At 48.4% G+C, this 16,275-nt stretch overlaps 1 protein-coding gene across 6 annotated transcripts in view; it reads left to right on the forward strand.

Annotated features, from left to right (window-relative positions):
* The window catches only part of PSD3 (pleckstrin and Sec7 domain containing 3), a 107,464-nt gene that overhangs the window by 29,793 nt on the left and 61,396 nt on the right, over positions 1–16,275 (forward strand). For all 6 annotated transcript variants that reach the window (XR_004254382.1, XM_032206704.1, XM_032206702.1 and 3 more), the window contains 3 exons: positions 11,078–11,284; positions 11,388–11,468; positions 14,183–14,295. Coding sequence is in view for 5 of the 6 variants with exons in the window: in XM_032206704.1 (XP_032062595.1) it covers positions 11,078–11,284; positions 11,388–11,468; positions 14,183–14,295 (401 nt within the window). In the remaining variant the exon portion in view is untranslated. The remainder of the gene's footprint in view (positions 1–11,077; positions 11,285–11,387; positions 11,469–14,182; positions 14,296–16,275) is intronic.

A 16,275-nucleotide genomic window follows, 5' to 3' on the forward strand; every position in this document is an offset into this window, starting at 1 on the left:
ATTAACCACCCCCCCACGGCGATATTCTAATATTTTATTGTATTACACCAGGGCACAGATGGCTGGCAGATCATGTTTGCCTTACTGTTGGGAGCCAGAGGGGAGCCACGGTGTTGTCGTGTGCTGTTAAGGAGCGCAGCGTGCGTGCTGGGGGTCCTATGGGATTTATTTCCTATGGGGGGATTGAGGCAGACTGTCACCGTGATGCTTGTTATGAACCAGAAACACCTGCCTAAACTGCAGGTGTTTCTAAGGCGTTTCTGTTCCTAAGAGGAATAACAGTACGTGGTTGTGTTGCCTGAAGCAACCCTGAACTGCTTTTCTCACCCGCATGACACTCGTGAGGTATCCTTCGCTCCTTCTGCTACAGGACACCATTTCCCACAGCACTGCAAAACCCTACCAGCCTCAGAGATGTTACCACCTCGGTGGAGAGCCTGCCTCTTTCTGCCCGAGCATCGGATGCTCTCCCTGAAGCTGCTGTCCTGCAGCGCAGCCCTGGGCCACCGGAGGGCTCCTCGGGCACAGGAGCAGCGGCAGCAGCAGCCAGCCTTGCAGAGGAGGCAGAGGGATTGGCAAGGGAGGGTGCTCGCAAGGGGGATCCTGCAAAGCTGCAGTCAGGCACGATGAGAAGCCTGCCCCCCACCTTTTTCTTTCCTTTTTTTTTTTTTTTTTTGTCTTCCAGAAATCAGCTTCCAGCTGAAAGCAAACAAAAACAGAAACCAAACACTCTGCAGCTCCCTGTGTGCTGGTATTTCGGTGACATAAAAAGCGCGTGGGAAAGTGCGTAGGGGGGAGGACACATCCTGGTACCAGCGCTAATTTATGGGGGAACAGGCTGTGAAATACTGACAGCTCTTCTTGGTCCTGCACAGGAGGAGAGGGTGGATGTGAGAGCAAGAGAGTTAATGGCTTACACCTGGAAATTGCATGCAGCGTGTCCATTGCAGGAGGAGAAGCAGGTGTTCCTCATGGTGAGGGTATCTTGGGAGCAGGCAGTCAGCACCACAGTCCTTTTGGGTCTCTGTGGAGGGATCCTGAGCATTAATGGCCCGCAGACCCTAGATGGCGTGAGGTTTTAATGCACGGCACACGCGTAACCACGTCTTCTCATGAGTAAGTGGGAGGGTAACATCCTTTTCGGCTCTTAGGAAATCACTGGCTCTGGGAGGGGTCAGCTCTGGTATGTGAAGGCCAGTCACATGCCTTCAGAAACAGAAAAAAAAAAAGGGAAAAAAATGATTAAAGGCTCGCGGGCTGCAAGTTCCTATGGGCTTCTTCGTGTCCGGGTACTTCGTCCCTGCTGTCCTATCGGCTGCCAGCTGTGGTTAAATGCAGTAAGTCCCAATGCAAGCTGTGTGATGCTGACCATGCCTCCTCTGATGGGAACCTGTGGTTTTTCTGTGGGACAGGTGGGATGCCAGCTGGCCTGCAGGTTATCCGTGCGGGTCCTCGCAGAAGGACAGGTTGGCATGCTTTGCAAAGCAGAGCTTGTTTGCCCTCTGCATCTGGCTCAGAGGAAGGGAGAAGGGGAAGCTTGAGGTAGTTGTGCATGGTGTTTATGTTCTTTCAGGAACAACTTCAGCTCTTGTCATTATTTTGGTTTAACCTCTTTTGTAGTTACGTGTTACTCACCTCTGGCAAAAAACAAATTTTTGCTGCTGAGGTGGGCTTAATTTTCCCCAGATGGGGGTGGGAGAGCCGGGAGGAGGGGGAGTGTGCGTGAGTTTCTGGACCTGACTGATAGCCTCTCTGTGTATAGAGCACCATGGGGGTCCTTGTGGGGCGTGCTGAGCCAGAAGGTGCCAGTAATGAAGCTTTGCAGAGTTAATAACAATATTGTGTTTGGGCTGCATTTGGTCCTGTGACCTCCAAGCTATCCACACAGAGGCGTGCAAGTCCCTGCAGCCACCTGTATGCAGGATGTGACCCTCCTTCTCCTCAGTTTGGTGTGTCATGTGGAGAAAGAGAGGGCTCAGGCTCAGCATCTGGGCTGTGGTCTTACTCAGAGAGGCAAGAAAGAAGAGTATTTGCAAGGTGCTACTGAGCTCGAGTGTGCACCGTCCAAAGTAGGTGTAGTCATTCACACGAAATCACAGTGGGAAGAAGGTATTTCCAAAGCAGTAAGATAAAGTTCACTTTCTCCTCAGGTATCTTTGCTATATACACAGTGAGTGACAGAACATCTGCGTGTCTGTAAACATGGAGTTCTCTCTGTGATGATAATCTTTCTTTCTACTTTTTAACTTTAAACAGAGAATTTGTTTTAGTCGCTTTCCTGCATTCTTTGTAGCAGACTTTGCATTCCCTCTTCCCTGTGTTCAGATTGTATCAGAACAAGAAAGGAGGAAAAAAAAAATCCAACTTCTGGCATTTGTCTTACTGAGTTGTCTTGGAAGGTGTGGTCTCTATCGGTAGGACATAGCCCGAGATTTTTGCAAATCCAGAGAGAAAAGAAAAAAAAAATCTGTATTGCAACTTCTAGTCCTCAAAAATGCTAACTATTTGCCACCTGCCATCATCTTCAAAGAACCGCTGTTGCTCAGCAAATTTTGCAAGTCTTGTTATGTGTATTTATTTTTTTTTCCTAGCAGTGCAAACTCTAATTTAGTCACATATGTGTTCTTCCATAGTTCATGGGGTGGTGGTGGGGAACAAGCTCCTTAAAGCAGTCTGGTAGTTCTCAGAGTAAATGCACGTGAATGTAGACTGTACTTCCCAGTGGCTGTCAGATTACTCTGAATGTTTGGGCCTCTCAAACTCTCGTAGTAGTTCCCAGCTGTTTTCCTTCTTCTGCATGTAGGTCATTTCCAGTACTTTCTGTACTTGTGCTTTACTTACTCCTTTTTGGAGACAGTAAACTTTGTCAATAGATAAAAATCAGTTTTGATTCTACTCTCCCGGTTGATTCTCCTAATTTTGCTCCCAGTTTATCAGTATTCTGTATGCCAGTTAGACTTTTGGCTTTCAGTTCACATTTTATTTTTCCAGTGGTAGCTTATATTTGATTTTCAATATAAATGTGAGACTCATTGCTTGCATATTTAATGTGTAACCTTTATTCATTAACTTTATTAGTCTGTCTAGCAGCAGCCTGGTAGGACTCTTCCCATCTGAAGACTCCCCTTGTGTCTTGGCTGATGTTTTTTCACTTAGCATGAAGTCTACCCAAGGTCTACATGTTCCTAAGTGGCTGCTTCTTGTCCTCCATGACCACCTCACTTCAGAATGAACTCGGGGACCCCAGAGAGCTGGGGCTTTCAGGAGGTGTTGCCATCCACCATCCTCTGCTTTGGAAGTACGGAGAAGCACGTGGTGAACAGTGTTCAGATGACTGCTGGCTGCTTGAATGCTCACTGCAGCCCAATGCCAGGTTTGGTTTCCTCATCTGGGTGTGCCTTTAAGCAGTGTAGTTGGGAGCAGTTGCCACTTCCTCCCAGCCGGTGTCTTTTTTGGCTGCCTGGTTCTGCATGTTTTGGCGAGCTGGCCCTGCTGTGATGGATGGGTCAGTCACGCTCCTCGCTGCTCCCGCTGCTGGCAGCGTGTGACAGAAGCGGAGCTCTCTGTAGTTGCCTTTTTCTGCCAATTCTCCCCGGAAAATACCCATTTAGAAAAATGGGATCTACTTCCCAAATCACTGCAATGACAGCAACAGCAGCTGCAGCTTCAGCAATTAGGAAATAAGCTCATCGTTTCTGTACACAAGGAGTGATGCAACAGCGTGGTGAATGGGACTGTGCTCTGAAAAGGCTTACCGTGAGGAAAGGGAGCAGAAATCACCCTTGGACCTGTCTGACAGTGGGTCGAGGCTGCTGTGTTCCCAGGTGCATCTTCAGAGGTGCAGAAGCTGTATCTCACCCCATTTTTTTTCCCCTTCAAAATGCAAAAAATGCCCAGAATAAGGAACTGTATTCTGAGGAGTATTGCTGGTTGTTGTCACAGAAGGCTGAATGCATCCAATGTGTCTGCAGCCAGAGAGCAAGCAAGCACGTGCCGGAGTGCATTTGCTTACACGTGGGCTACTGCATCTGCCATTAGGAAATGCAGAAGCGTGGATACGGAGTGGTAAAAATCCAGGTAAAGACAGAGTCCAGGTGTAATCTGCAGCAGCAAATTTCTGTAGCTCTTCTGAACCTGTGGCAGCATTTTGGCGGATGAGGATATGTCTCACAGGTTAGTAACGTCAAAAATGTTGAGCCACTCTGGTCAGCGTGGTGTTCCCTGCAGAAGGGTGGCATCGGTATTGAGGCTCTGAAAGGACAGAATGAGTTTGCCTCTGCTCTGGCTAACATGGTGCTTGCGGTGCAAGTTTAGTAAGAGTTTGTAAAACTGCTTCCAGCTCCTAAATACACTGTTGTTTTAGGGAGAAAAAAAAAGGGCTGCTGACTCCTCGCCTCCTCAGGTCCCAGCCTCCTCCGAAAATAAAGCAAACGAGACCAAAATCCAAGAGCCGACGGCGACAGAAAAAGAAAAGCGCGTGGCAGCCGCTGAGTCCACGGCACAAAGCGCTCAGTGTGAAGCTGTCAGCGGCCCAGCTCCTCAGCTGGCACGCGTTGGCAGGTCTCCAGTGAAGCCAGAGACATGCAGGTCAGGAAGCCTCCATTCACCGAAACCCCTGCCAGCCCCGAGGCGCAGCCTGTTGTCTCATCCATTAGCCACGTCTGGCTGCTGCCGGTCAGGCCCCCTCCGAATTATTGCGGGTCGCCTCTCGTCCTCCAGGTTTCTGCCAGCAGAGAGGCAGCAGCGAGGAGGCATGCAGGGCTTCGCAGGCAATGCAGCAGCACCAGTGAAGAACGAGGCACGTGGCATGTGGGCACCTCATTAGCACAGCTGGGTGAGCTGGGGGATGTTGTTTGTTTTTTTTTTTTGTTATTTTCTCCTCCCACTTTAACAGCTTAAGCCTTTTTCATATTATTATTATTATCTGTTCTTTTTGAAGAAAGGCAGTCTGTTTCACTGCCACAAAGCTGCTGTGGCGTGAGGCTGCCCACACTGAAGTGCTCCGACTGCAGCTTGCAGAGGAAGGCACGGCGCCCGAATTTTTACGAGTCTGTTTTCCTCCCTGCCCAGGGACCGTCCGGGCCAGCTGCCCGGTTATCACACGTGCTCCTGGCACCCATCTCCAGGCAGTCAGCCCGAACACGCAGGGCTCACGTGTGGCTCCTTGAAGCGGGGTCTGGTGGAGGGAGGCTGCTGGAGGCGAGCGGGCAGAGCAGCAGGGAGAACCTCGCTGGCTGCCCAGGCGTGCTCCTGCGCCGGGGGACCTGCAGGAGCAGCGTGGAGAGATGTCGTGCTGGCGCTGGGCTTTATCTGGTGGAGGCAGCCAGGAGATAGTGCATCGGGTCTGGTTTTCCTCGTCTGTGGTGGTAGGTGGACTGCATCCCCTGGATGGGCGCGGGGCTGTCCTGAAGTGCCTGTCAGGAGGGTTTAACCCAGCCTAGGTGTGAGTGCAGCTGGCAGAAATGCTCCTGGTGGAGGGAGCTGTTACAGCACACGCTGCCCTCTGTGGAGAGGGACAGGTTTTCGCTTTCCAAGCAGAGGGGCATTAATGTGGTGGCAGCCCCTTTTCCACCTGCAGCCCCTGCCACAGCGATGTAAGGAGCCTGAGGCTTGAAAGAGAATCAAACCTAAAGTATTTTTAGCAAAACGTTTGTATTTCAGGTGGCAACAGGCCAGCAAGCCTGTGCAATAAAGGACACGCTGTCTCTCGGAAGGATTGCAGTCCTGTCCCCGTGTGTGGCGGGACTCTGTGTCCTAGCGCTGCGGTCCTGCAAAGACAGAGCTTGGACCTGCTGCAGTGTGAGCCTACCAGAAATGGCATTTCCTGAGCATACTAGCTGTTAGCTCCCTGCTTACAGTCGGCAGGACTTCTTTCAGTCAAAGAAAAAGGCAGATGATTGCAGGGAGCAAGAGGTTATTTTTAAGCAGCGGCGTTCGCTTCAGTTCCTGGAAATGGCTTTGCATACGCGCTTATTGATAAGCAATAACAAGTTACGGGGCTTGTTTGCTTGTTTATTTGTTCTCTGCTCCTCTCCCCGTAGTGTGGGACAGCTTAGGTGCTCTTTAATGGATCCTCGGCGGGTGCTGTGGGTTATGGAAGCCGTCCTCCCTTCATGTGCACTCACGGATGCTGTGCTCATGAGCCACCCGCTGAACTCAGCTGCAGCACAGTGCAGCTGTGTCAGTCCTCAAAGAGCGATCTACTTCAAACGTGTCTTTGAAGAGAACCCGTACGTAGGACTTCAAAGCTGCTTAAACCGTTCGGAGTAGAATTGCACAGTGAGTCATCTGCCAGGAAAAGGCTTCATTTATTTATATATTTATTGCACACCCCCCTCCCCTCCTGTGGCTGTATTTTGGAAGAACCCTGCAACTGGAGGTAACTGGCACGGTAAATTGTTGCCTGACATAGTTTTGTGCTCGCTGCCGGCCCTGAAGAACCTGGTGCAGAGCTGTGGCAAAGCTGCAGCGAGGCAGCTCCCAGCCGGTCTGCGTGATCGGTCCCTTGCAGCAGGAACTGACTCATCGTGTCCTTGTGCTGCCGGGATTTCTTTCCTTCTTGAGGCTGGGGTACTCCTTTCAGAAACCCGCCTGCATGTCAGCTCTTTCGAAACACATCTCGGCTGGCGCCACGGATTGTTTCCGATCGGCTCCGAAATGTGGAAGCATGTTTCTGGCTGAGCCTGAGCCTTGCCCTGGCAGCTTGCAGGGCAGGGGTTCCTCGCCCCAGGGTGGGATGTTTCACAGAGCAAAGCCTGCTCCCCCTGCTATCCGGGCTGGTGTTGGTGGCATCCCAGTGCTCCTGTGTTTCTGAGGTCCCCACCGCGCTGCGACATGAGAGCCGCTGCTGGGGGGCTGTTCGGGAACCAAAAGAAGGAAAAGACGTGGAGTGAAGGCATCTGAGACAGCAGGGACAGTGCTGTATTGCAGTGTTATCAGACCTGGTTTGGTTCCCTGGCGGATGCCGTGCTCCTGCTGAAGACAACATTTGTTCTGGCCCTGGTTTCAGTGAGCCAGAACTCTTCTCCACCCTTCCTTATTTTTAATAACTGCTGTGTTTTGTTCTGATGGACTACGCTGGCAAATGCCTGGCTTAGTCTGCCTTAAAGAGTTCTTTCCCAACAGATTTGCTCAAAATGAGAAGCGTGCCGAGGTCTAATGCACCTAAAACTGCAGGTACTCATGCTCAAGTTTCCCTTTTGCAGTTTAATAGGCTGGGAGGTCGAACTTCTGTGAGATGCAAAGTGCTGTATGCTTGCCACTAGGTTAGTGGTCTTGCTCTGCTGTTGCCTGAAAGTTGCAGCCATTCACCAGCCATCTCCAGCATTGCTATGAATGGTTTGAGTTTTGCATATATCGGAGAAAAAAAAACAAAAAAACAAAAAAACAAAAAACCAACAACAACAAAAAACCACCCACCAACCAAAAAATTACCTTAATCTGGAAGACTTTTAAATAGAGCGAAGCGTACTAAGTGCTGAGCACAATATGTTCGCGATACCTTGGCATCGGGAGTTAGGTTCCTGCAGACCTGGTTGATAATGGAATAAATAAAGAAAGCAGCATTACATGTTTCAGGCCCTTCCTGACTGTTAAGGTGTGTTAGGGGAAAGCAGCTTTACAGATGTTACAGTCTGCATGTGTTTTATCCATGAGCGAGGTGGGGTGGTTGCTGCTGTTGGAAGGTATTGAATTTATCGTAGCAGCTGTTTGTTAAATTGCTGTAGTTTCTGCTGGGTATGGTGGCCCAGAGCATGTGCACGTTCAGCGGAGAAGCTGAGGAGCTCATGTGTGGTGAGACTGAAGAGATTTATTTTTTTTTTTTGGTGTGCTTCTGTTTTCTCTGTTTTCTGATAGCAGAGATTAATATGAGAGTCTCTGGGTGAAAAACAGTAGTGTTGCAGTGCAGGCAATTACCAGCACTATTGTTACAGCCGCTTTTGGCCTTGAATCCAGGATAAGGCAGATACAATTTATTACGTTTTCAGCCTACTCTTGTCAGTGAAGGTTTCTCATTTTTATGTGATAAAGAGTGAAGCCGCATGAGAAATCTGTGTCCAGTCCTGCTCTCCATCACAAAGCCCCCTTTTGGCTGCGTGTAGCTAGCAGTGCTGCTGTGGACTGATTGTGCGTAGAAATTGCAGGCTGCAGAAGGCAGCCTTGGGCACTCCCAGCCTTTGGTTTGAGTCCATTACAGGCACTTTGCAGAAATAAGCAGGTATTAATGCCTGTGTTTGGCAGAGGGAACAAACAGGAAAATGGTACGCCCACGGAGCTTGGAGGTAAGAGGAGACGTCAGCCTTTCCCCTGTAAGACCTGCAGACCCCATAGAAATGACCTGTCCAGGAGGGGACATTAAAAAGGCAGCTTACATGCTGTAATCAGCAGGTGTCTGTATTTTACTAGCATTCGGCGACAAGGGCGCTGTCTTCTCACCAGATAAAAAGTTTGAGAATTGGAGTCTTGCTTTATTTTAGCAGTCTGGCATTGTCCCTGAACACGAGGCTTATGTTACAAACAACCTGTACTATTGATCTGACCGCCTTTGTGTACTTACTAATTGAGTAACAAGTTAATTCATTGCCAGAATAGCTGAAGGAAGCCTATGACCTAATAATGTGTACGGGGACTCCCCAGGAGGACGAAGCCTACAATCAGGCAAGCTGGAAGTTAAGGTTTCTTACGCAGCTCTGTTGGCTCGTTTTAGCGCTCCCTTCTTGCTGTGTGTTCCTTCTCCACATACGAACGGCAGCCCTGAGAGGCAAAACAGAAGCCTAGGGCTCCTGCACTGTTTATTTCACCAAGAGGCAGATGCTGGCACTTCCTCTCTCTATAAACTCGTGGTGGTTTGTGGTGACGTTGACTCTCGCAGTGTGCTGCTTCTAGCAGAATGCAGATGTTGCTTGTCAGCGCTGGCCATCGTTCAGGGCTATAAATACTGCCTTTAATAAAGAGCAGTGGTGAAACAGGGCTGTGATTTATGAGCAAGGCTCCGCAAGCTGGCATGGCTTTTGGAGCAGCGTTTGCGTGTGGAAGGCAGGGTAGAGGTGTTAGCTCACCTGGCTGTCCTTTGCTCTTCTTAAATACCAGGGCTGGGTGTTTGAAACCAGTTTTGGCTGTTGTGAATGGATGAGCTGTTCCTTTGGGTGTGTGTCAGAAGGGTTGGGGATCTGCTTTATTCACAAATTCAGAGTAGACCAAATTTGGTGTTTTTTTTTTTTTTTTTTTTTTTTTTTTTTTTTTTTAATATTATTATTATTTCTAAGAGAATCTACGACTTTGTCTAGAGCTTTCGGAAAGGGCTGAGGAGGGGCTTCCCACAACAACAGTTATGAGGAGGGGCTTTTTTTGTTTGCTTTCTAGGGTGGCTGCTGGGCAGTGTTCTTAATACTTTATATCCAGTAATCCCATGGTAGATGAAAATGAAGTATTTTTATTATAGCATCTTAATATTTACACTTACGTGCAAACTAAAATCCCCATTACTTGTAAGAATGGGCAGATGTCTGTTTTCTCCAGATACGTTTTTAAAAAATAGAAAGCTTTACCCGAAGTGCAGATGTTTGATACCTTCATTAGGTGTTTTCTGTAAGTTTCCCACTTGTAGGCTCACAGCACAACCTCCTCTTAAACGTGAGAAGAGGGTAGGGCGCAGGTGATGATACATGTTGAGGAAGGTGTGCAGAACAACCAAGATCTTTGGTTTTAGCTCACGTTACATGAGAATCTCAGCTTGGAAAGGTTAATAAACATCTAACAGACATCTCAGGAAATCGGTAGGTCATTGCTGGAGTGATCAGTTTTTCTGACTGTGGCTTGTCCAGCCTGAGGATTACAGTGGCATACGAAGCTTTGGTATGCTGAAGCGTTGTGTTTAAAGTCATCTTTACCTCATTCCACTCATATCTGCCCTGCCTGTGACCTCTGCTGATCACTCATTATCCCTGTGTAAACTAAGACTTAGTGGAAAGAATTTCTGCATAGTACTTTTTTTTTAATAGAAATGCTGTCACACGCAGAAATGAGATTGTGTAAGGGTTTTCATGCAAGTGTCAGACAAGCTTTTTTCCAAACTTTTTTTTTTTTTTTTTAAAAAGAAAAGACTTATCCATGTGGAGGGAGGTGTACGCGGGGGTGCACTTTCTTATGTGGAAGGCTTTTGCTTCTTTGAAGGAAGAAAAGCAAATACAGAGTTTAGCCAGAACTTTCCTGCTGTAGTAGAAGTGGGAGGAATCTATAAATGCATGATTTATATAAAGTGCCCTGGGACTGCGATGCTGAACATCCTGACTTGGAGCAGCTGGTGAGGGAAATCATCGCTGCCACGAGGGAGCAGGAGGAAGGCAAGAGGTTCTTCAGGCTGGCCCAGCAGTTTGTGCCTCTCTCCAGTTCTCCCAAATCAGCTTCCTTGCCCCGAGTCCTGCTCTTCCTGGTGGTGCCACCCAGTGGGATGCCCGCTGCGTGTGGGCAGCGTGGATGCTACTGAATTCTGCGGAGGTTATTTTAGATTTGGGGAGTAGCATTGTTTCCAGGACAACTGGGGGAAGAAATGAGGAAGGGACTTCTGCTGAGCCAGCGCGGAGCTGCCGATCGCCCTGGCTGTGTTGCCCTGTGGAAAGTGGCTTAGGGCTTACATCTACAGGGGACCCTTACAAGCTGTTCTCAAACACGTTGGGTACATGCTGCTGGCAAATGATTGAGTTAAAAAATACTACAACAAAAATTAGATGAGAAGTTGTTATTGTCAGGCACAGTTGTAGGTTGACTGTAGCAAGCAGCTGTCTGTGCGGTGAGCACGGGTTTTGGACAGAGCTTGTTCAAGAGGTGAGTGCAGAGCACAGTGTGTTTCTGGGCTGGAAAACCCATATTTGGGTCTCTGTTTAATTCTCTTATTCTCTGATGACTGCTAAATAAATGTTCCTGTTATACACAGCTCCTTCAATTAAGTGGCATTTGCTATAGCATGTAATATTGCCTCTGTACCATTAATTGCCCTCTATTCTAAGAGGAATTAAATCCTTCTTGAAGCCGTGATGTTGTCATTCTTACTTCTTTTCATGTTCCTTACATCTCATAGCAATGCTGGACTGCAGAATGCGGTGCTAGACTCCAGTGCTGCCATGGGGAGCAATGAACTTCAGGAGAAAGATGCTGCTGGAGCCCTTGGCTACGACCTCAGCAATGGCAGCAGCAGCAATTTGGACGCAGCCAGGCGCCTGGCTAAACGCCTCTACCATCTGGACAGATTCAAGCGCTCCGATGTGGCGAAGCATTTGGGCAAAAAGTACGTGCTGATATGGGGACTTGTGCTGTGTTGTTCGTACTACTGGCTCAGGAGAGTTCAGTCTTGAATAACTCACCTTTCTTTCTTTTTTCTTTCTTTAAAGCAACGAGTTCAGCAAGCTCGTGGCCGAAGAATACCTTAAGTTTTTCGATTTTACAGGCATGACGCTGGACTACTCGCTCAGGTACGTGCCTCTTTGGAAACCCAATGCTCTTGTTTTAGTAGCAGGTCTGTTTGCTGTGTTGGCCTGGGTGAAGCAGAGGGAGCTTAAAATTGTGAAGAGAGGGAAGTGACGTGTTCTGGGATGGAGCATTTCTCTTCTGTTTAGCTTGGCGTGCTGCTGTGCGTAGCTCTGTTGGAGTGGTGGCATTTCCTGGAGGGAGAGATCTTTGGGTGGACTTGCTTAGATGTGATCCTTGACACAGGGGAGAGGGAGAAAAACAACAAGTCAGTGAACAGGGGGAACTTGCAGCCTGCCAGGTGCAGCTGAAGAACGAAGGTGTTGCTCGCGGTTGAGCCGCCCAGTACTCACTGTCTTTTTGGCTGGTGCCTTTTGAAGCTTTCTCTGCCTGGCTGCACTGTGCAAGGCAGGGGCCAGGATTTCACGTGGCTTGGCAGCTCCCCTCGCTGTGTCCCTCTGAGGCACCTAAAAATGTGCAGAACAGCAAAAACTTCCACATGGAAAATGCCTTTGAGAGTTCGGTAGCTGCCAGTGTGGGTGTTTGAAAACCCACCCCTTCAATTTTTGTTCCTTTTTACAATGGAATTAGGTCTTAACGGTGTTTGTTTTCAGTGTTTTTCTAGGAGGCAAAACACTAAACTTGTGTAGCAGTGGCCTGTTGGCACAGTTGCTGGACCATTAAATGCTGACAGAAAGGGAGAGGGATTTAATGTGAGTTTAAACCGTCTGGCTCAGGCTACTGGAAAGGGTTATTATTTTTCCTAATGATATGAAACCAGGAAGGCTGTGGGCTCTTGTTGGTACCCTTGCAAATGCATTTCCAGGGGGTCAGCTGCAGGAAACTGTGGCAGAGCCCTGCCCCTGTCCACGAGGAAAGGGCAATGAGCCCTGCATGCCGAGGGCAGCAGGGAGACACCTGCTGAAGGGTTAAAGGAGTGCTTGGATGCTGGGTGCTCCAGCACCAGCCCAGCACAGGGTGGGGGATGCTGCCTCCTTGTTCCGGGTGTTAGGAGCCCTGGAGCACGGTTCTAAATATACCCCTCTTTTAAATTGTGAAATCCAACACCTAATTACTTCTCCTCGCATTTCTAGGAGGCCTCTTCTCCCTGTAGATCTCCTGTTAATATTAATAGTCGTGACCTTCTCTAAAATGTGCTCTGGTTGGTACGGGACTGAGGCACTCAAGGGACTTGCAGAGGCTTCGTCAGCAACCGCTTGCCAGCCAAACTGCGGAGGCTGCTGGGTGCACAGGCTGAGGGCAAAGCATCCTCTTTTTTCACAGATTGAAGCCTGTGGTAGTCATGCTGACTTTTAAGATGCCTTGCCCTCCATCTGCAGCACGTGAGAGGTATCTGCCCCGCTGCTGCTGGCTTGCTGGTGAGCTGTAGTTGCTAAATGATTGTGATGCATCAGTGTACCACAGCCTGTGGCAGCAGCCCAGACCTGTGCTGCCTTCAGATGGTGTGAGGCTGTTGTGCAGGGTGCGGTGCAGTCCGTGGAGACTCAGGGCACATGGATAGGCAGTCGTTGCTCTGCTCTGCTCCCATGCCCTGGCTCTGCGTGTGGGCTGGCTTCACTCGTGCATCTCTCTTGTTTATTGAGCAAATGCTGTTCGTCTGGCTCCCTCTCCAGGGTTGCTTGCAAGGTGGGTCACGGTGCTGACAACAAGGAGAGGCTGCAGGTCTGTGGTGACCAGCAGGAGCAGGGGCTGCTGCTGGAGGGAGGGCTGGCTGTCAAAATTTCCCAGTAGGGCGTGAAATAGGGTGGGGAAGAGAAACCCTGCAAAGACTCGGTTGTATCTACTTGTGAGTTCGGTTATTTGCAATACGGTACATGTGAAATGAAGTTATTACCAGGCAGATCACACTCCGTATGGGTGTGAGATCCCTGCAAGTACAGTCTGTCTCTGACCTTACATCAAAGAAAAAGATTTAATAGTTATTCTTCCAGGCTAGATAGACTCGAATGTTCCAGCAGCATATTCCACGCCTCTCAGCTCTGGTGTTTGTTTCAGTCTCATGGGGTATTTAAAATTTGTCTATTAGGCACTCATTTGCAATGCCTTCTTGCTTTGGACCCAGAAGGTCTGTGTTTCCAAGCTTTTCTTAGAAGCATCTTGACAAATGAGTGTAGGCTGATACCGTTGAGGTCATCTCTTGGCTCCAGGATGTGGGGATTTCGGGAAGGAGAGAAGCTCTTCGTGAGAGCTGGCTGCAGGGCTAGTTTTCCTAGCAGGGAGAATAGTGGGGTGGCTAAGAGGCAGATGAAGGCGTGTCCCTGCTCCTTGCACGGGCTCACTTGCTGTGTCCAGTGCATGTGCTCGGATGTGCACAGCTGGAAGAGAACACCTTGAGTGTGTGCTGTGCATGGACAGCACCTGTCCCAGCTCCCTCCCTGAAGAAATGAGAAATACTGAAAATTAGGAACAGCTATTTCAAGCAGAAAAACTGCTTATTAGCTCATATATTCTGCGGTTGAGACCAGTAATTTAACTCCTCCTGGTTAATTTACTGTAGTATTTGGGTTAACTGCCCGTGGGATAATGGTTCACTTTCCTAGACAGGCTTCTTGGAACCAAATGTCTGGTGTGTGCTTATGTATTTCCTGCTAAGATTTGTGCTGTGCTGTGCAGCTGTATATGCTCCCTCCACACACACCGTGTGAGAGGAAAAAGGGATTTATGATTTTAATTTCTCCTTTTTCTGCGCTTCTTTTAGGAGTTTCTTTAAAGCCTTTTCACTTATTGGAGAAACTCAGGAACGAGAGAGAGTTTTAGTCCACTTTTCCAGCAGATACTATCAGTGTAACCCAAACACCATTTCTTCTCAAGGTAACTTTGCTTCTGATAAGGTCTTTGGTCTCCCTATTCCCTCATCCTCACCTTGTATGTATGGTAGCTTGTGTGGTGACATGCTGTAATTGCTGTGCCATGCTTCAGAGATTGCCTGTCACAAGCATGGAAACCCTTCCCATTGTCAACACACATTTGTGTTAAGACAGTGAAAAATCGTGTTTATCCCCACACAGGCAAGGTCTTTAGGCCTCCTCAGTGTAAATCCTTTGTTTCAGCATCTCCAGATTTAAACGTGTTTGGTTGTGGTTTTTGGTCTCGCTGACTTCCCATGTGTGTGGGTACCTGTGCTCCAGCTGCACGAGTACGGATGGGAATGATCGCATCTCATGTGGCAAAGACACTCTTCGCTTCTCATACTCAGCTCAGTGCTCATCTCTCCGCGTGCACTGGCAACGCACATGCCAGTTCTTGCCAGTTGTGGGGGTGAATTTTGGGTGCTGTATCCAGACCCTGGCACAGTTTCATCTTGACTGACTAACATCAGTCAGAGAGTACTGCCTCCGTGCCAATGTTTTCAGTCATTTTGGAAGTTGGTGGGGGAAACAAACAAGCGCAGAGATCAAACCCAAGGAAGTTGGCATTCGAGAAGAGGACGAGCTGTCCGCTGGCATAGCTGCTGCACTCAGTCACCCGTGCCAGCAGAGGAATGTGACCCTGCGATTCCAGTGCCGGCTGATCACACGCTGGGAAAGCTGAGAAAGGGAGGAGGAGAAGAAAGAAAATACGCACGGGCTCAGACGAGCCTTTGGTCTCTAGTGTAAGTAGGGAGGAGCTGCTGTGTTCAGAGGAACCACCACACTTCTTGCCCCTTGCTTCGTAATTAACCCGTGACAGAGAGGTGGCGTTTGCCCTCTCTGTGCCTGTTCAGCTTTACTGGCTGACCTGTCAGGGAAGGGAATAGGTAGCAATGAGATGTCAGCTGCTCCCACACCATATCTGTCCCCTTCCTGATGCCTTTCTTGTTTTAAGATGCCACAGGCAGTCAAGTAGAATAAGTGTGTGTCATTTTTAGATTAAAACAATGATTTTCATGTCGATCTGGCTGCCTTACTCGAATTCCAGGTTGCAGTAGGGACATTTCCACTTAAGAGTGTGAGTAAGCATTTCAATTAAAGCGAGTCCTGTAGCCCTTGCTTAGGATTTCACATAATTTTGATGCTGGATTCCCACTGTCAGTAGTCAAGTGGTGCACTGCAGAAACGTGGTGATAGTTCCTTTTGGTGGAAATCCAGGGTTGCATTTGCTTTTCTGTTTTCACTTTTCACATTTCCTTTTTTTTTTTTTTTTAGTTCTCCGATTGTATTTGGGATTTGGAGGACGGGCTGCTTTAGAGAAATGTGTAGACCTGAGCTAGAGCACCACTGTCCCAGATTCAAGCTGCTTCAGACTTGACGCTGTTACCGATTATAATAGTGCTGCTTTTATTAAATGCTCTGCTAGAGTTCTGCCACGTTGCTTGGTTGCCTTACAAACATTGTAAGAAAACATGGTATTTACCTTGCAGCACGTCTTTTTGTAATGGCTTTATTTTTCACAGATTTAAGCCTGTAATAGTCATGCTGACTTTTAAGATGCATATATCCCCATCCCCATTTCTTCTCTTTTACACCACGTGGGGATCTGTGCATGGTCATAATCCTGACCTGGCTACAAAGGTTTTTCCTTGCATCTCACTGCAGTGTGTCCATGTCTTATAAATGATTCTGTATCTTTGTGACACCTCTGTGAGAGAAAGGGAGACATCACCAGGTGTTTACAAACAGGAGAATGGAGAAAATATTTTTCTTAGAGCACTTCAAGTTTGCAAACTGGATGAAGGCATTTAGAAACTGAATTTTCCAAGGTGACAAATGGCACCATGGGCACTGTCACCTGCGTTTGGCTTGTGCTCAGCTGCTACACTTGGGGTTTTAAAAGAGGTGCCTGGAAAATAAACAGTACTAAAGTGATAGCCAC

Source organism: Aythya fuligula, chromosome Z, assembly GCF_009819795.1.
Source record: "Aythya fuligula isolate bAytFul2 chromosome Z, bAytFul2.pri, whole genome shotgun sequence".
Lineage (NCBI taxonomy): Eukaryota > Metazoa > Chordata > Aves > Anseriformes > Anatidae > Aythya > Aythya fuligula.